The sequence below is a fragment of the Gymnoscopelus microlampas genome (genome assembly GCF_963454915.1).
Source record: "Gymnoscopelus microlampas genome assembly, chromosome: 3".
In the NCBI taxonomy this organism is placed as follows: Eukaryota; Metazoa; Chordata; class Actinopteri; order Myctophiformes; family Myctophidae; genus Gymnoscopelus; species Gymnoscopelus microlampas.
Window position 1 is genome coordinate 36,693,000 of NC_139940.1, and position 21,248 is coordinate 36,714,247.

At 44.9% G+C, this 21,248-nt stretch overlaps 1 protein-coding gene across 4 annotated transcripts in view; it reads right to left on the bottom strand.

The window, feature by feature from the left end:
- The window catches only part of vps13b (vacuolar protein sorting 13 homolog B), a 443,292-nt gene that overhangs the window by 114,884 nt on the left and 307,160 nt on the right, over positions 1–21,248 (bottom strand). For all 4 annotated transcript variants that reach the window (XM_084052011.1, XM_084052012.1, XM_084052010.1 and 1 more), the window contains exons 35-38: positions 20,428–20,787; positions 18,599–19,028; positions 18,366–18,503; positions 6,182–6,604 (exon numbers count right to left, since the gene is read on the bottom strand). In XM_084052011.1, the coding sequence (XP_083908137.1) occupies positions 6,182–6,604; positions 18,366–18,503; positions 18,599–19,028; positions 20,428–20,787 (1,351 nt within the window). The remainder of the gene's footprint in view (positions 1–6,181; positions 6,605–18,365; positions 18,504–18,598; positions 19,029–20,427; positions 20,788–21,248) is intronic.

Below are 21,248 nucleotides of genomic sequence, written 5' to 3' on the forward strand. Positions count from 1 at the left end.
AATAAAAACTGTGTTTCAGGAGGACATTCTGCGTCGTGTGAACTTTACATACTTTCCATGGGAATACGCTTTCTATTCCGGCTATGAACTTATAATGTACACTTGTCGATCAAAAGAAATATAAGGATGATTTCCATGAATGCACCACAATATACTGTATTATAACACTTTAATGTATTTCAAAATGCATACAAAACTTATGTAAGGAAGGGCAGCTGAATGAACCCATTAATCAAATATGGTGCTACTGCAAATGATGACAGCATTAACTTTACAGCAGTTACTACAATGTGTGTGCCTCGATTGAGCGAGAGAGAGATTCAAAGATTAAAGCAAAAAAACTAGTGTTGATTGGCCAAGTCCCGATATGCGATTGGTGAAACATTAGCCCTCTGTTTCCTAAACAATTAGCACAATTATGATATTTTGGAATTACAGTCCTAAACCTATGTTCGTGCTGTTCTACGTACAGCCAACCAGTTGAAGAAATCGCAGAAATATCCGAGACCATCTGGGTTTATGAAAGGTGATTCTTAAATCAAATACTCTTTCATCTTAAAATAACTTTAGTGTATCTATTATTACTGGAGGGCTTGCTTACATGAGTTAGGGTTACGCTTGGTTCATACTCAGTTGCGTGCCGTGCTGCACACCGAAAACAGCCAATCTACAAGCTCACAAGGCGTGAGTACAACACTTTGTGAGCTGGCCCGTATGCATAGATGAAGTAAGAACTGTACTGTATAATTCATCCTTTAGAGAAAGCCAAGAGAAAGACAGGTTGGACTCTATGGAATCCAAATGACTGAAATCAGTCGTGGTGACTGATAACTTTAAGCCGCACGGAAAGAGTGGGAGAGAGGTACCAAATGATATTCACAAGTACAAATGATGTGCAGTACTAATGATGTTCAGAAGTACTGGTTCAATGTTGTTGTCATTGTTCTTTGTTGCGGTCCTACAGTAAGAATGATCGGTGGTTCAAAGAGCTCCGAGTCAGATTGTGGAACTCTATAAACACCAACGCCGCTGATCCCAACATCTTTATTTGGGTTCAATCATGTTGTAATGTCCTCAGTACAGCGGAGGCTCTGTTTCAATTTTCTGGCACTCACAGGGAAAACAATATCCATGAAAAAAGTGCATTCACTGAGCTGTAATGTATGTTTTCTGTGTTTACTGTAAACAAAAAGGAAGGACTCTCTGTGAAGGATCTCTTTTTTTCAAAAGGTGTACAATGTGCAATGCACGGCTAAAAATAATCATCCAAAAGTGAAGGGGAGGGGGATTGCGGTTGCTGGGCGGCAGAGGGGATTAGCTTTCATATGAGCACAATAGTCTCTAAACTCTTATTTGTTTTAGTTTTTTCCATTGCGTCGCATGCCCCGCCGTTTCCAACTGTGTTTATCAGAGTCAACACATCAATCGTAGATGAAAGCTGAAAAGCTGGTGAAAATCAGTGCGGGGCAGCAGCGTTGAGTATTGTCTCACCGTGCAGTTATGCAGATTCGAGTAAACAAAGTGCAAATTGTTTGAGGTTTTAATTAAAAATTTCGACAATCATTTTATCTGAAGTAACCCTATATAACAACATCTGTAAAACAGATGCAGGCGCTTAGGGAGGCCAGATCCAGTTATGTCCCATTCCCTCTCTGAGCAACCCCCCCCCCCATCACTAAGTCTGCTCTGTAGCTGAGCTGACTGAGTTACAGTACATGCCATCCATCTGCGATACTGTGGGGTCAGGTTGGATGGTTAACATGCTGCTTGTCAGACCTGCTGCATGTTGCATGTTATCTCCTCCAGAGCCTAACCAGTACAGTATATAGATTCAGCCCATACTGTATATCGGCCATTAGTTGACTTTTAACCTTTTAAAAGTTTTCTTTAAAAAAACGTTCTGTTCATGTGTGCATTTTAAATTGACTTGTTCATTATATAATTTGGGAAAATTGTATTTTCATATATTGAAGTTTATAGGTAGGGTAAGTGATATTTTTTGGTTAAAACAAAACGTTTAAAGCAAAGGTTAATGCACTATCTGAGATATGAGTTCAATCAGAATAAAAAGCTATTTAAAGTAATGCTAGGTAACTTTTTCAATAAAACTAAAGTTAAATTGTATATCTTTTGTGAGTGGCAAATGTTTCACAACACCCACTCCATGAATTTCACCCCCGAAAGCCTTTTATTTATATATTTTCTATTGAACGTGGTCGGGGTTGACTGTCCCGCGAAAATGACGTCATCTGGCCGGAAAATGGAAGCGGAAATGCTCCGGTTTCCTGTTTGGCCAGGAACTACCGCGCTAATAACAAAAAGGAAACTCACGCTGATTTTAACAGATGGTATGATTTGAAGAACGAAAAAAAACAGAAAAAGAAAACACAGCTCACGGTAACTAAAGCTCAACTGGCTAAGAGAAACGATCCACAGATCGTATAAAACAATTAAAAGAACGCTTTTTGAAACACTTCCGTCTTCCGGTGAAAACAAATGGAATTCTGGGTAACGCAGTAATAAACAAACGGCCTGCAGTGACGGTAATGACCAGAGGCTGCTAAAAATCGTTTTTTTGAAATCTGCACTGTACAACTTTAACACTAATTTTAACCAAAAAAATCACTTACCCTACCTTTATAATATCTCCGCTGTCCGGCAGGAACCAGCTAACTCAAAAATGTTCATTTTTCAGGAAATGAAAAAAAGTGGAGTTAGGAGGTTTTGTTCATCATTGATAAGAACAGCTGAATGAAACTCCAAGCACACAATGAGGTTGGAGGTCAAAAGGGGGTGGAGCCTGGAGTCAGCAAAACCAGCTAACTCCACCCCCCTTTGCTGGACTTAGCTGGTTTAGCAGAAAGTTTGAGGATTCAATGGAGTTAGCTGGTTTTGTTAGAAGCGCTTTTTAATGCTTTTCATTGGTTCAATATTTTTTTGACCAACACACAGACGTAAAAGGTGTTCAATGGCCCTTATTTATGGAAAAAAATGCAAAAGCGTCAAAATGGAGTTAGCTGGTTTCTGCCGGACAGCAACAAATATACTTAATGTTTTTATCTATGCAAAAGTTATTTGTGTTTTTATCCATGTGTTTTTTTTTGCAGGTTGGGCACCAGCCTACTCGTGAACGATGCAAGTTGGGAAAGATGCCCGTTGGGAACGCATGCCCCTCCGGTTATGCAATACCCATTGTACCGGTCTGTCTGTGTCCCTTTTATGCCCATACTGTATATGGAGATATCTGTCTGTCTGTCTTTCTGCCTGTGTCCCTTTTATGCCCGTACAGGTATGATGATCACTGTATGTATCTGCCTGCCTGTGTCCCTTTTATGCTCATATATGGAGGTCTGTGTCAGCCAAATCAAAATATGGAGTCCAGGCCAATCTATGACATCAGTGCTATGAAGTCATATTGATGACAGTATTGTACTCCATATATGAGGATTGGTAGAATTATTAATATTTTTTGACAACTGCCGATCCAACCGACTTCAAAGTCGATCGGTAGGGCAGTTCTCAAGATACGTGGGGGGGACACGCACCCACACAGCAATTTTGTGGATTTATAGAAGGATAAAATATCGGTCAAACCATCAGTAATCGGTGGTCTAGGACTCTCCAAAATCATGAGCCGCATTGGACGCCAAAATCTGGCATTGGTTGGGCTCTAATCCCCTCGTCTCTTAACTGTCCCTCTCCGTGCACGGTCAAATCTAGCAATACTTTCCAAAGAGAGACGAACCGAACAACCACTGGAAAAAAACAGACTTGGACGCATTTTAATTTAACAACAGCATTAGCAATTCTGATTATGAGCAGGGCAACAATAACAGCAGCTGTTGATGAAGGGCTGGGCTTTGTTCCCGATATCAACACCAACATCTCTCACATGTGCAAACACGCACGCACGCACGCACCACACACACACACACACACACACACACACACACACACACACACACACACACACACACACACACACACACACACACACACACACACACACACACACACACACACACACACGCACGCACGCACGCACGCACGCACGCACGCACGCACGCACGCACGCACGCACGCACGCACGCGCGCGCGCGCGCGCACACACGCACGCACGCACGCACACACGCACGCACACACGCACACACACGCACACACACAGCAAAACGTTGGCCCCAAGACCAAGCAGAACTTCTCACTTTACAGTTTACTGACAGCTCTCCTTGTTTTTGGCTGAGGAGAGCTTAGCTAACGTGCATACAGAGCAGCAATATTAGACGTGATATTAGAACTGATGTTAGTTGGCTTTTTTATGCTGGCAACTTCTCTCACTATCAGCATACGTAACCTTGACAAATTCTTTAGAAACAAAGAAATAGCACATATTCATCTAACACTGTGTGTGCGAGCGCGCACACGTGTGTGTGTGTGCGTGCGTGCGAGTGAGCGAGTGTGCGAGCGTGCGTGCGAGCGTGGTAGGAGGGGGGCTGACTAAGCAACAGAGACAGAGACCAAAAGAGAGGGAACATTAGTACAGTCCAGGGGGAAAAAGGTAAATTAGAGTCATAATAAATTTTGACCTCTCTATAATTCTATATGTCAGCCTGTTGGCCAAAACACAGTTCTGCATAATCCAGTTTAAACCAGAGCAGTATAGTCTCTGTGAGCAAGGTGAGACCTTTAAAAGCTGGCAAAATTTTTTATCTGAGAACTTTGTTTGGAATGAAACAATACCTGGGGTTTTGTGCAATGTTTTGTTGTTGTTGTTTGTTTTGTTAATATTGAATATTATGAATCAATTATTTTAAAAAGAATCGTTTAAAGGGGGTGTACTGTAAGTGATATTCCTTTGTGGAAATAAGTGTGAAACAGCTCCTTGTTATTGAGTGTTTGTTCAGTAACAGGGGTCTCCCCATCTTTCCAGCTCTTTAGTAAACAACAGAAAATACATTTTCAGGTTGGGATACCAATTTCATCCAATCAGGAGAGAGAACTCATACAGGATACAGGATAAACAAGTGAAATTGGAAGTGACGAGACAAAATTGGAATTGTAACACTATAAAATTGAAACTGATAAATGGGTTTTCTCTCCTGATTGGATGAAATTGGCGATTCACCTGAAAGTGTATTTTCTGTTTATCAAAGAGTTGGAGAGATGGGGAAGCACTCTATAGTAATGATTACTATTATATCAAAATAGAGAGCTTTAACTTTTTAACATTTTGTTTTATCAAAAAAAATGACTTAATGCACCAGAGTGTAGGAGTAAAATAATTCACTGAGACCAGCAACTCCATATGCTACACCCTGCATATTTGGAACAGAGTTATTTATACAACCCCTCTGAACATCTGTTGAACAAAACTGCTTCCTAAGCCAACATTTTCAACATTACAATCTTGTTGCTAATAAACTTTTATCCCAGTGCATCAAAACTGGAACTCCAAACTGTACTGTGTAGGGATGCGTACTATATGTCACCAACAAAATGAAGTGCTCTCTACCATGCGTTTCTTCTCTGAGCTAGGGCACAACTGTAATTCTATAGCATCTCCAACAGGGCTGTGGCCATTCCTACTGGGTTGCGTGGTGAGCTAGGTCCTGGGTGAATGACAGTGATGCAACATGGGTCATTTCCTCAGACACGGAGTCTTTGTAGTGGTTATAACCACGGAAAGATGTTTCAGGCTGACTTAAGCCTAGGAGGCCATGCGACCTGAGTTATGCCTCAGAGGGCTAGACAACAGGGATATATGGTTTCCTGGTGGAGTTCAGAAAACAAACGAGGGCTTACCAGGTCACATTATGGGACTAGGGTGACTTCTCAGGTAATACCGCATTGACGTTAGCTGTAAGTGGATGGTTTTACTTGTTGGTTAAGACAATGACAACTATAGGTTTTGTGTTTCTGTTCAAACTTGAGTAAAAAAAAAAACCTGTCTCTGACACACTTGTAACTTGGTGTTTGAAGAACTTAAAATGGTCTTGAGGAGGATAAATAAGTACTGTGCGGCAGTTATACTCCCGAGTCCGAACAGGACATAGCAAAGGCGGTGGACTACTGCACTGTGGTTCATGCGTCAAAAGATATTCTACAATAACTGCTATATTTTCACATACGCCATAAAAACCTTGTACTTCAGAAACAAATAAAAGCCATGGTGTTAAACATTCACCTTCCATCCTGGGGCCAGGTTTCATGTTCAGACTGCCCGTCATGGCCGACACTGATGCCGTCACACTGGGCCTCATGGGATGAGCCTCCGTCTCCATGACGACCATCATCTGCTCAGTGCGGAGGGACATCTTGTGGAAGGACTGGGCCAACGCCCTGAGGCTGCTGCTGGCGTGGTCCAGGGCCGAGGCCTGATGCTGGGCCGATGGGGAGTGTGAGGGGGAGGTCCTGCTGGGAGGTGCTCCGGGGGCGGGGGACGCCTTGGCGGGAGAGGAGTGAGGGGAGGAGCAGGCGGAGGCTGATTTACTGGAGGCATCGTGCATGTGCTCTGGTAGGACTTTCCTCAGGTAGGACTTAGCCTGCTCCAGCTTGGCCAGCGTGGGGTTGATCTTGAGGGGACGTGATAGCTCAACATTCAGTTCAGCTGTGGAGGCAAGGAGAAGGAGCGAAGGAGGAAGGGATTGAAGGAAATGGGAGAGGGGGGGTGGGGGGGGGGGGGGGGGGGTAGAGAGAACGAGAGAGAGAGAGAATGAAAGGATATTACAATACTGTGCTCACAATGGTGTTGACAGAGAAGCTTTATGACAAGTTAACGTAACTCCCCTGATGTGTCGCCCCACATATATCCACCGTACGAGTATTACCAAATAATATTAAATCAGCAGCCAGTGTTAACTTATCATCATGTATCACTGATAATGGATAATAAAGGTCGCTGGCGATGCGAGGTATTTCCATCCAGAAAGAGTTAGCTGTGTCAGTATGAATAAGGAGAGGCAGCTCCCAGCCAATGGCTCAGTCAGCATACACTCAGCGGGCTTCCTGAGGACCAATCCTCTGAATAAAGTGATGCTACAGAAAAATAATATGTTACCTCATAAATAGTACTAGGGCTGCTTTTGGGGGTTTTGACTTTTGAGTATATTTAACATATTATGTTCTTTAACGTGATTATACATTTTATCTTTTTTTTTTGTGTGCCACAATACAGAGTAGAGAAAGGGGATATTTATTATAATGTAATAATATTTATTAACAAGCTAGTATTATTTTTTATAGTTTAGGTCTCCATAAAAGATGGGAGTATCTCCTATGCTTACTTTTGTTTATGAAGTGGAGAGTTAAGGAGAATATAGGACAGGAAAGGGAGAGGAAAAGTCTTTTGGCAGGTGATAAAAACATGATTTTACATCTCCAGAACAATATTACCTCACCGCGGGGTAATATACTGTAGCACATTAAGATGTACACTTAACTTATAGCTTATTAGCTATTCCTGGCCTTCTCCAGAACTCTATGAGTATGCATGCATGTGTGTGTATGCATGTTCCCAGTCTTGCATACCTTCCATTCATGAATGGGACAGTAATCTATTATCCATTTTTATGATTGGCCATATAGTGCTGACAGACTATTTAGCCTTTGTCAGGGTGAAACCAGGGGCTCTTAAACTATTTCAAAGCAGGACCCAAACTGAATAAATTAACTGTCAGCCTGGGGCCTGCCTTCATCGAGACATACTACTGATGCCCTGTATAAACACGGGTGCACCCCTTCTAGGCGGACCAAAGATGGCTTCCACTAGCGTTCCAGTCAGCCGGCAGATCTTATGTTATCTAATCCATGAGATGCTGCATTGTACCACGTCTCATAAGCCACTCTTTGAACTCTTCTCTCTCTCCATCTAATCACTGAGCTTTGCATGCAAAGACCTGTTAAATCACAGCTGGGTCTGCTTTCACTGATATCGCTCCCTCTTTTTCTTGCTCTCACTCTCGCTCTCATTCACGCACGCACGCACGCACGCACGCACGCACGCACGCACGCGCACACACACACACACACACACACACACACATTCCATTTCTGTCCGTCTCAATGTAACGTGACAGTGCGGAATAGCTGAATAGAATCTTTTCTCCATGCCAACCATATAAACCCAGAAATCTCTCATCTCTCCCTATCTCTGTCTCTATATCCTGCCTCTCTACTCTGGCCTTCAAACACTTGACTGGAATTTACGCAGATAGATGAATTAACTCAATGCCGTTTTACACCACTTCCATTATCCTATTTTTCCACTTGGTCATGACGATGAGCCCCCCCCCCCCCCCCCCCCCCCTCCACCCGAAAACAAGTGCAGCTGTTTTTCATGGTCTCATCAAGGCGTCAATGTTCAGAGGGGCTTTAAAGGCATTGTAGGGAACATTAAGCCTAAATTTAAAAAATATGTATATATATATATTTTGCATTTTCTCCCCTCTATCAGCCACTATATAATGATGCTGGGGTGTTTTCCTTCATTGAAACACAGTCCTCTGTCTGAAATCCGTATTTTCCCTTCTGTTTATGTTCATGTTGTTTATGTCCGGGTCGTAAATTAACGCACGCATGTGCGTGTCCGTGCGCGTCCGTGCCCGTATCAACTTTTTACTTTCGGTTTTAAAAGGCTCTCAAACTTCTTTTTTGAGGCACACAATTTACTTTTAAAAAATCGTTTGGATAGAATTTAGTTGTTTAGCTTCATATATGTGGTCAATTTATCATGAAAGAGCCTATTTAAAAATATAAATTCAGAGAACCGTAGGGTCGGGTATTTCCGCGAATTGTATCCGCATAAGGCAACCTATTTTGGGCATGACTCATTTAAAAAGTCCCTCCTGCGTCACCCCCTGGTGGTCGGGGAAAAGAACTGCTGGAGGGGCGGTGTTTGACAACAGTTTTTTTCTTTGATTATGTCTGAACTCCCTACAATGCCTTTAAGCAGCCTGTCTCCTTCACAGGTACTGTAGGAGTGCTGGATAACATGAACGGGAACGCTGCCAAGAGATGCAGGCAGGCACACATGATGAGCATGAGCACCTTACACACACACACTTTCCCTCAATAACGCCCACAGACACGCACGCATGCACACAGCCAGCCTTGAAAAAGCTTTGTATTTTAACTGAGTGGAAGTGAGTGGCAGTGGTGGATACTGCAATGCGGAAACACTCTGTTACTAGTAAAAGTCCGGCAATAAAAATGTACTTGAGTAAAAGTACAAAAGAATTGGCATCAAATATACAACGCGACGCGATGCGACGCATTGTGAGCTTGTAGATCTTTCCTGACGATCTTTACTGCATGTCTCTCCCCATCTCTCTCTCCCTGTTCTGTATCTCTACTATACCTATGAATAAAGGAAGAAAAGCCCCCAAAAATACCTTGAAAAAATTAAATTTGGACATGCTCCAGTAAAGTTAAAGTACCTCACAATTGTACTTAAGTACAGTACTTGGTGTAAATGCACTCAGTTACTTTCCACCACTGGTGAGTGGCATGGTCAAAGGAGCTACTACAGTAAGTGTGAGTGTTCGAGGAAGGATGTGGAATCTGCTATGTTGGGTATCATTTCCAGTTGTCTTGTCAACAGGAAATATATCCAGTGTTGGTGTCATAAAAAGCCTGGGTGCCACTGCTTTGCTCAGCACTGTCATTATTACTCCACCTTTTCTGCCTTTTCCTCCCTTTGCTCGACTCCGTAATCGCTCCCCTCCCCCCTCCCCCTAATCAGGTAAAGCTGTTCCTGATCTCCTCGGAGCGGACCAGGACCACGGCCGTGGCCGGGGTTTTGCCTGCCCGGATCTCACGGCGAAGGGACCTGGTCCTGATTATGGGCTGTGCTCCCTGGCTCCCCCTCCCCCCACTGGCCTGCTCCAGTCTGTCTGCAGGGGGTTTATTACCTGCTTAACCTGTCAGAATCCCACCTGGCAGCACTGCTACCGATACAGCTCAGTGACACCAGGTAACTGTCCTCCCATGTCTAACCACTTAAGCCCTATATACTTCGTTGTATGATGATTATAGCGAAAATAGCCAGTCTACAAGATCACAACGAATTGCATTGCGACGCTTTGTGAGTCTGTAAAAAAAAGGAAAAAAAGAACAATTTGAAAATGTGTATACATTTCTGAAAATGTTCGCCTATAATGACATGCCAATAATAGCACGCCAAGCTGAAAGTATAACCTACTTTAGGACTATAAAGAAAAACAAACCCAACTTGCACATCGGATCAATAATTTGAGGTATTTTTATGGGTGGTTTTATTATTTTGATTGCTAGTAAAGTCGTCAAATGTCTGTGGCTGGTTCAGTGTGTCGTCTCAATCTGTAAGAATGAAACCCCCAGCTGAATACAATCAGGGGGTTGCCTCTCTGGGTGGTGAACGCGCCACTTTGTTTTATGGCGAATAGAATTTAAGTCACTACACTGGAATGCCGTTTTACTGACCTCCCCTATTTCGCCCACTAACCAACTGTACATTCCCAGTGTAAAAAATCATAACATTTCTATGTGCATTGGTCCTGTGCCCAAAACTGTTTCACTGATGCAAATTGTGACAAATTGCAAACAGAGTTTAAGTGTAGCCTTGAGCCAATTCATTAGTTCACTAAAACCGCACAACGCCCACAACGGGATGAACTGTGACCTATTACATACTGGAGTTCAAGTGATTGAAACACTTAACACCTCTAATCTCGGCATTCCTTGAGGGACTGAAAATAAAATCTTTCAAGGGGAAGTTTTCATGTCGTCTCTATTGACACGAGAATGACAGATAGGATAAAGTGTATCTGGATCTGAAGTAGTGTGAACTCTGAGAGAACTCTCCACGGAGGCCTCTGGAGAGGAGAAAGGGCCACAGCGGTCTCCCCGTCCCCAACTCGCCCTCCTTGCTCCTGGGGCCACATCTGCACGCCCCCCCCCCCCCCGGTTCCAGCCAAACCGGTGGAGCAGATCAGTGCTTTTTTACAGCCGTGGAACTGCGTCAAAAGATGAATCTTTTGCAGAACTCTAATAAAATAACAGAGCAGCGTTATATGGCCACATGTCGACTACATCCGTGTCGTTTTTCTCAGCTCGGTCCTTTCTCTGGAGCTAGCGTGTGTGTGCGACTGTGTGATTGTGTGTGTGATTGTGTGTGTGTGTGTGTGTGTGTGTGTGTGTGTGTGTGTGTGTGTGTGTGTGTGTGTGAACGCTCACGCACATGTGCGTATGTGCTTGCGCACATGCATGCGTGTGAGACAAAGATGGCCAGTACAGTAATGTTCCATGTGGTTTCACTATCCAGGCCAAGGAGATATAGAGAGATGAAACTAAAACCTCACAACAAAAAAAATAAAAACCCACACATCAGCTATTTACAAGCCATGACGGGCTTATAAGTACTACGGCCTAAGCTGCAAATCCTTATTTTGATGGATCCAGATAGAACACGATACAACGATAAAGAGTTGTTTGACTCATGCACACCACCTCACCTCTTTAACACTCTAAATCTCAACTACTAGGATTACCTGGAGGAAGTACCGCTATTTCTCGGCCATCACGTTTAACGTGCTGCTTTCAGAATGAGCCCGCTAAGCTGTAGGTGTAAAAGTGTGTGAGGGGGGGGGGGGGGGGGGGGATGCCTGCACTGTAAAAGTATCTGTATTAATTGAACTCTGAGAGTGTAAAAATATAACCAAATGGATCCGCATGGACAAAAGTACCACTGAGGATTGTAAAGGAAGCAAAAATAATGAAAAGAAAAAAAATGTAGTTTTAAAAATGATTGTTAAAGGTTGTGGCACTTATGTCAAGAGGTGGATTACAAAGCATTTCTTTTTTTAAATGACGTTCACATGTGCTCCGTAGTAATGCTCAGCACAGCAAAATCCTGAGTTAATTTAATGCTGAACTTTTATGTCCTACCTGGGATCGGAACACTAGTCTCCCGCATGAGATCACATTTCTACCGTACCAAGCAGCTAAAACACACTGCTTGGCCTGTGGAGATATGGTGCTCATGAGCTTCAGGCAGTACTACTTGACAACCAGTTGGTGCCCTACCCGACACCAGGGTCTAATGTCTCAGTGGAATATATGGAGCGTGGAGTATATTTTATTAATATTCTAAACTATGGAGATTTGGGGCCTGGGGCCGATTCTACAAATGCCTTCTAAATCACTAGTTCTCACACTTTCAAAGACTTTTCAAACACTTTCAAGGTTTAAAAAACAAAAAATCTAAAATAGCAGACGTACAAGCTTGCAGCACGGCGCGAAGTGACACGCTGTGAGCTTGTAGATCTGCTATTTTTGAATAGCCAACGCGAAAATCTAAAATGACACGATCTTTCCCGATTTATCAAATAATGTATTAGTCATTAAAGTAAGTTCCGGATAGCAGCTTTAATACTCAGGATTCTGCTGTGTGGAGACATGCACAGAAACACACGCACACACGCACGCACGCACACACACACACACACACACACACACACACACACACACACACACACACACACACACACACACACACACACACACACACACACACACACACACACACATAGACACACTCACACACACACACACACACACACACACACACACACACACACACACACACACACACACACACACATGTTTTTATTGGGAACACCTTGGTGCTCAGTGGCAGAATGGACGTCTGTTTCAACGCGGGGACAGTCAGGATGTCAGGAGTAGGGCGGGTAGAACGAGAGCGGTCCGGCTCGGAGGTGGGGTGGTTCTGTTGGCGCGCACATACCTTTCAAGTGTGGGCCTTAATGTGAACAGGCTGGGGGGGGGGATCGCACACTGGCCCTTCTCATGTGTCAGCCTCTATTAGCACTGCGGAGAGTGGGAGATCAAGGTCTGACACACACACACACACACACACACACACACACACACACACACACACACACACACACACACACACACACACACACACACACACACCTCATTGGGAGAGGAGGAGGACAGGAGGAGGGGATCAAATATGCTAGTTACCCGGGTTACTTTGCCTTTTCTTTGGCGAGGTCACGCGTGACGCCGCCCCGGCTTTGAACCAAGTGGTGTGTGTGTGTGTGTGTGTGTGTGTGTGTGTGTGTGTGTGTGTGTGTGTGTGTGTGTGTGTGTGCGCGCTGCTAGTGCTGTTTTCTTTCCCTCCCCCTTTTGATATCTGCAGACGATTCTCATGCTTGACTCTTTGACAGCAGACCGCCCGTGTCAGACACAGGTGGCACAGTGTCCAATTACACACCCACTGTCAGTAGATGTCATGCCCGTGAGGGTCCATTTGGGTCCATTTGACACTCTCATAGTTAACCCATTAAGACCGGGAACGCATCTTTTCAATTTTCGATTTTGTCTATAGCCATTATCTTATACTTTGGCAATTCAAAAATGCAAACATACAAGCTCATAGCGTGGCCCAGAGTGCCGGGCTATGAGCTTGTAGATCTGCTATTTTTGAAAAATCATGACATTTGTGCACATCTTTGAATATATATATATTTTTAAGCAAAAATTGGTAACTCAAATCTTTGCTTCTGGGTGGTCCCTGGAACAAAATATTATAGGTTGGGGGTCCGCCACCAAATACATATAATTTTGGGGGTCCTTGACATGAAAAAGTTTGAGAACCACTGAAATCATAGCAACATACGGTTTTCAGAAAATTATTAGGATTAAGAAGACATTTGTAGATGCGTTCCCGGATTGAATGGGTTAAATTAACACACATGATTTTACTGTGTGTGCGCATGGATTATGTATGTGTGTGTGCATGTCTATGTTTCTACTTGAGGAATGGTGGGGGGGCGCAGTACAATTTCCCTTGGGGGTATCCATGCACCAGGTAAGGCCAGTGACACGGGCCTCAGATGCCATCTGAATCAAATTAAGAGTGGTTACGGACGGTTCGGAGGGGTTCGGAGGGGTGCAGGCTTGTATACAGTAACTGACAACATTTCTGCACTCCCATAGCTTGACGGGATCCAGGGACCCTGCAGAGTAATGGTTCCAATTTGTTCTAGCTAATCTATCACCTGCTGCTTCTCTGTGAAGGAGAGGCTGCTGGCTCTCCTCCCCAAGTGGTAGCGCTTTACTCCTCTGCATTGGACTTGCTCATTGACCCTCCGGTGGACTGGAACCCAGTCGGAGATGAGAGAGGGTGTGTGAGAGGGTGTGTGTGTGCGCAAGCATGTTCAATTGGTCAAGCCTTGAACCTTCCAGGATCGTCAAGAACACAAACCCTTGCCATGTGCCTTCCTTGCGTAGTATGTGAGTGCATGTAGGCTGTTTGGATGTGAGTGTGATGAGCGGTGTTGAGTGAGGGTCAGGTCTGAAACCTCATCCAGTTTACAGTATACACATGTTACAAGCTGTTCTCCACTCGGCATCCTTGGAAAGGCAGGCGTTTGATTGGTCTTGTGGAGTATGCAGAGTAAATGCTGCTGAAATTGCAAGCACATTGCTGTAAACACACAATGAGGAGAGAGAACTAGAGCAGAGGAGAGGAGTGGAAAACAAGGCAGTTGAGAGCAGTGGAGAGGAGATGGGAACAGAGGAAAGGAGAACATAGGAGAGGAGAGGAGAACAGAGGAGAGGAGTAGAGAAGGAGTAGTGGAGAGCAGTGGAGAGGAGCACAGGAGGAGACAGGAGGAGGGGAGAGGAGAGGGATGCGGCCTTGCAGCCGTCTGGTCTCTGTTTGCGCCTCGTTGAAACAGATCGAATGTGAAACGGAGTCAAATCAAAGCACGGCCTCCGGTCTACACACACCAACACACACACACACACACACACACACACACACACACACACACACACACACACACACACACACACACACACACACACACACACACACACACACACACACACACACACACACACACACACACACACACACACACACAGAGTGTGTGCGCGTGCAGTGACAGACAAAGACACACACATAAGAAACATCTGTGGAAGCTACAGGGACAGATAAATAAACAGTGGTTCTTGTCTATGTTGGTTCCCCTCCTTCTCATCCTCCCTTGTTCTTCCATCCATCCCTCCCTCCCTCCCTCGCTCTGTCCCCCCTGTTGGCTCATCTCTCCTGTCATATTCAAAACAGATCCAGACTGAAGAATCAAATGAAATCAAATTGAATTGAGTCAAATCAAATCAAATCAAACCATTGTCTATTTGGAACGGACTAACACACACACACACACACACACACACACACACACACACACACACACACACACACACACACACACACACACACACACACACACACACACACACACACACACACACACACACAGCGTGTAGTTAAAAGTCTTCAGACCTTTGCGGTGTGTTTCGTCTGTTCCCTCACACATCATTACTGACTCTCTAAACTGTACTCAGTCTAATGAAGCCCACATGGCATTGAGAAAGTGAAGTGAACTCCACACACAGAGCTGCTGCTCCTGCTCTTCTCTTCTATCCCTCCAGGTCTCTCCTCTTCACCTGCCCTCCTTCCTTTCTTCCTTCCTTCCTTCCTTCACTCCCTCCTTCAATCCTCTTGACAGGATGATGATGATCCCCACCAGGACTCATTCAGCCCAACAGCACAGACAATTGAGCATGTCTTCCTTCAGTTCCTACCAATACACGTATGTGCGTGAGTGTGAGTGTGAGTGTGAGTGTGAGTGTGTGTGTGTGTGTGTGTGTGTGTGTGTGTGTGTGTGTGTGTGTGTGTGTGTGTGTGTGTGTGTGTTCGCAGGTCAAGAGGACCAGTAGCATGTGTGGTCAATTCTCTATGTTTCCAGCAGAGTTTGACCTGGGGCAACCGCACACAGAGCCTGGATCCTGTCTCTCCTGAGTGTGTGTGTGTGTGTGTGTGTGTGTGTGTGTGTGTGTGTGTGTGTGTGTGTGTGTGTGTGTGTGTGGGGGTGTGTGTGTGTGGGGGGGTGTGTGTGTGTGTGTGTGTGTGTGTGTGTGTGTGTGTGGGTGTGTGTGTGTGTGGGGGTGTGTGTGTGTGTGTGTGTGTGTGTGTGTGTGTGTGTGTGTGTGTGTGTGTGTGTGTGTGTGTGTGTGTGTGTGTGTGTGTGTGTGTGATTATGATTGAAGTCATGTTAGGGAGATAAGGATAACTCAGGTCAAGGTAAAACAGCTGACTGTGATTGGACGATGTCTGCAGTACAACTGTGCTGCATAATCAGGCGGAACTAACTACAGAAATTATCTTTGCAGATAATAACTCAACAACTGTTAAGGATCAATTGAAGTGACACGCTGGAACATCGTGATCTCACGTTACTCTGAAACTATGCAGAACCTATTCCATATGACATTATAAGATAAGTAAGACGTTGATTATTATTCAAAAAAATGTATTAAATAAACCCATATATAAAATACAGTATAATAAACTGTTGACGTCCTTTAGGGCAGTGGTTTTCACACTTTTTCAAGTCAAGGACCCCCAAATTAATGTGTGTTTGGTCACGGAACCCCCATAAAAGATCTGTGTTGTTAAAATGTTAAAAAAAATATTCAACAATTTTCTTCTAGATAATTCTTTTTTTTGCAGATCTAAAAGCTCACAACGCGCCGCGATGTGGTGATTAAACTGATATAATGTAATATTATATTAACAAATTTAGCTGGGGACCCTCTGGAACCCCGTCAAGGCCCCTGGGGGTACCCCGTCAAGGCCCCCCGCTTTGAGAAACACTGCTTTAGGGTGACAGGGGGTCGATGGACATACTATAGGGTAGTGATGTATTTGCATGAGTCCAGTGGTGGATGCCGTACTGTATTGTGCTTTCCTAATTATGCAGAATTAAAGTTTGATAACAAATGACTATAGCAACAAACAAAATGTGTTAGTAGTTATAGTTTATTTACATTTAGTATAAACTAAATAGAGAAAATAGCCTATTCACCATGCATTGCACTTGTATTGTAATGAAAAATTGTCCAAAACAGGGACGCCAGAGTAATGTATTTTTAATGAAAACCCCTCATGGTAAAACGTTACTGTTGATGTCCTTTGAGGGGACCGGAGGGTAGACTGACTGTGTGAGTCCAGTGGTAGACACAGTGCCGTATTGTAATACTGTGTGATTCCAGGTGGACAGAGGAGCCCAGGGTCTTTCTCTCCCACTGACAGCAGGAAGTGATGCGCGTGGGCGCCATGGTTACAACTCAGTCCCTCTGTGATCATCAAAAACACCTACAGACCAGCCTGCAGCTCTGTGTGCGTGCGTGAGTGTTTGTACAGTAAATGTGTGTGTCAGAGAGAGAGAGAGAGAGAGAGAGAGAGAGAGAGAGAGAGAGAGAGAGAGAAAGAGAGAGCGGGAGGGCATACCAGAGAGTGAGCAAGAGTGTGCATGTACGCATGTGAGAGAGAGCGGAATTTCACTGTGTGTATCTATGGTTTGTGTGCGTATGTTCAACATTCATTCCTGCTGGGCTCAGGAAGCTGCCCTATGACCTGTGAAGCCTACACGTGGAACACTCCCAGAGCTTCTGAAGAAGAGGTTACACACGCTGATACACTCACAACGCCCACACTGCGCCCACTGCATACCGCTGTGCACAGCTCATCAACCTACCGCACCCTAAGGTCAACAGCCTTATCTGACATATGGATTTCATATGGATTTCATATCATTCTAAAAATAATCAGCCCAGTGGTCCCTGTGAAAGGCAAAAGTCTCCCGGAAACTACTGTCACATGCATGCACGCCCACACACACTCACACACATAAACATAGATATCCACAGGAGCTTACGGCTTCCTACGCAGAGTGAGTGATATGAGTGCAATCCTACTGTGGACCGCGCTCACACTGCTCATCATCTGCACACACATCAGAAAAATATGCTTTGTGGTGTGTGTGACCACTCTGTGTGTGTGTGTGTGTGTGTGTGTGTGTGTGTGTGTGTGTGTGTGTGTGTGTGTGTGTGTGTGTGTGTGTGTGTGTGTGTGTGTGTGTGTGTGTGTGGGGGTGCGTGCGTGCGTGCGTGCGTGCGTGCGTGCGTGCGTGCGTGCGTGTGTGCGTGTGCGTATGCACCCGGAATGTGTACTTAACTTGCTGCTTCTCAGCAGTAGATATTTCCTCTGACATAGATTAAAGGTGAAACGGATGCTCTAAAACAGCAAATGAGTATCTTACTGTGCAAGTACACGTTCTTGTGAGTGCCCCACACTGTGTGGTGTGTGTATATACAGTACATGTGCACGTGTGTCTGAATTCCGTGTATGTGTGTGTGACAGAGAGAGAGAGAGAGAGAGAGAGAGAGAGAGAGAGAGAGAGAGAGTGTGTGTGTGTGTGTGTGTTTGCGTATATGCGGATGAGTCCCACCTGGTCCGTTGAGGAAGTCTTTGATCTGCAGACAGAGGAGAGGAGGGGGGATGCCTGTCTTGCTGTCAGTCTCCCCTGCTACCGTCTGCAGCCAGAATACGTTGTAGTCCAGAGACTCTGGCAGAGTCTTCCCTAGATCTGGAGGGGGGGGTAGAGATTGAGAAAAACTTAATTCATGGTTCTCACAGTGACATCACCACACCACATATCTAATCCTCCTCTCTAACCCTCACCAAGGCACTTGTAGTCGGTGGCAACTCCCTTCAGCACCACGTCGAACACGGACAGCTCCATCCGCTGCTTGCGGTGGTGGCAGCTGAGCAGGGCTGAGGGCTGTGACACCTGCAGGTACAGAACGGGCTCCAGCAGCAGGTCACCGGCGCCTCTCCTGCCTGGCTGCCTCACGACGGTCACGCCCAGGGCCTGGCGTGCCGAGGAGCGGCTGGGCACAGGCAGGCCGTCCAGGGAGAGCAGGCTGCCTCGTAGCAGAGGGGAAGCCGGATGTGTCTGCAGGGAGGTGGTGTTGCTGTTGAGGAGGTCCTCGGCAGTCAGGGCAGCCAGGGAGATCTGGGCTAAGGGAGCCGCATCTGGTGTCGGGGAGGCCCGCGCTGTTGGGGGGGGCTCTGTTGGGATGTCGGGTTGGTTCAGGGAACTCTTCCCCACCTAGACAAGATAAAGTGAGACACTTTCAACTTAGCATGGAGGACACATTTTAAGTAGGCTGGCAGAGTTTTACAGCACATTTGAGGGTGAGCTCTCGAGGCAACGCAACACATTAAGAATTGTTGTCAGATTTTCACATTTCCTCCTCACAATAGAACGGTAGGATTCAGGTAAACAATCATCAAAGTTGTCTTTTAAGTCAATGACAAGCTGGTATTGTACCAGCTTGCAAACCCCTGGCTATGAACTGTCCACAGCCCTTCTCTGAGACACATGGTACTATATTATAATTACCATTCAAATACCAAATTATTAAGATTGAAAATGGGTGAAGTGGTCCCGGTTGCGTTCTGAAGACCGGTCTGGCCCCAAGCACTGTGTGGGCGTTTTGCAAAAAACAAAAAGTGGAAGAGCCAATCAGGGCTCTGTGATTGACAGACACTGATTGGCTCTTCCACTTTTGGGTTTCTGCAAAACGCCCACACCCAGACCGGTCTGCAGAAGACACATGATAATGTGAATTCACGTGACCAGGAAGGTTTACCAGGCTACCTCTGATGTGCTTTGACATAACCTGTCTTGGTTTCGCCCAGGGATTCACCAAGATTTCACATTTTCTGGAGTCTCTGATCAGCGACTCTGATGAAGATGCTCCTGGCATCGAAACGTTAGTCCTGGTATCTAGCACCTTATAAATAAAAAAGGCATTTAATAGTATGTGTCTGTGATGCTCCAGTGTCTCATTCCTATTGTCTGCTGATGTTTCCTACTCCTGAGATGCACTGGACCTGCCATTAATTACAATATAAATCACGAGCGCATTGAGTATCTGAACAATCACACACAACGTTTGTATTGGTGTCTCTGCCATGATGTTCAGCTAGTTGGAAAATCTTGGAGGTGCCAAAACGAACTTCGGCAAGGCACTGCAGTTTGCTTGCTTGCTCCGCAATTACATCATTTTGTTCTTATTGACCTGCCAATGATGAAAAGGTTTGACTTTGTTTGGAGTATGCTGCAGGCTTTAAATGGCAGCTGCTGGGCTAATGATCCTTAAAATCAATAAATTCTATCTCTCACAGCCCTTGCTTTAGAAACAGACTGGGTAAACTGCATTAGATTACAGAAAATCGGCTATTATTATCTGTATTAGCACAGCAGCACTGTGGTTTAGATTAATTACATTTTTACCATCAAGATTACCTTAGCCTACGTTGCATTCATAATCCAACATTATGCACATTATGCCAGAAATATAATGCATGTATAGCCATGTAAGCTGCTGCACCCATCTTTTGTTTAATCAAGGAATTATTACAGACAAATGGACAATTTATCAATAAAACAAAACTAATAATAAAATACCATAAGTCCCACAGCCCTACTATTGATTATTTACCTTCTCCACTGTCTCCTTCTTCTCTGGTGTGACAGGGGTGTCTGTGGCGCTTGGGGCCTTGGATGGGGTGCTGGAGCAAGCGTAGGCCATGACAGACAGCTTACTGGCGGTGAGGAAGACATCGAAGGGGATAAAGCTGAGGTTCTTGGTGATGGTGGACTTTCGAGAGGGCCTGGCGATGCGGTGATGACTGGCGCCACTCTGCTGTTCAATCTGGACGATTCGGATGCGGGCGCTGTCGCTGCCAAAGCCGCTATCCTGCCCTCGTCCTCCTGCTCCACTGTGGCGGGACGATGAGGGGTCCACACCCCCCGCTGCAGAGTCACGACCGCTGAGATGCTGATGCTCCTGGCGACGCACCTTCAAGAGAGGAAACACGGAGAAGCACACTGAAGTCAAAAGGTCAAATTATTCAAACAATTACATTGTTTAGATATTCACGTATGACATGAAACCCATGTTCATAAAGGCCCAAATGTAAAAAAAAAAATGCATGTAAAATTCACATATTATACTATCATATTTATTACATATTCATGTAGGATATTACAGTGAAAACTCATAACAGTCAAAATGACATCATTCATCAGCCATTTTTGTCTGTATGAACACATTTTTCTCTTTAATGAACACACACATTTCATATTCATGAGCACACAGTACTTTCTCAGCCACAGGAACATGGAACACAGTCTTATACACACACACGTATGCATGTACACACACACGCACGCGCATGCACGCACACCCAAGTGCAGCTGCAACCTCAGTAACTGCACAAACACCTCAAAACATGTGCAACAGCCTGATAAATAGGACGA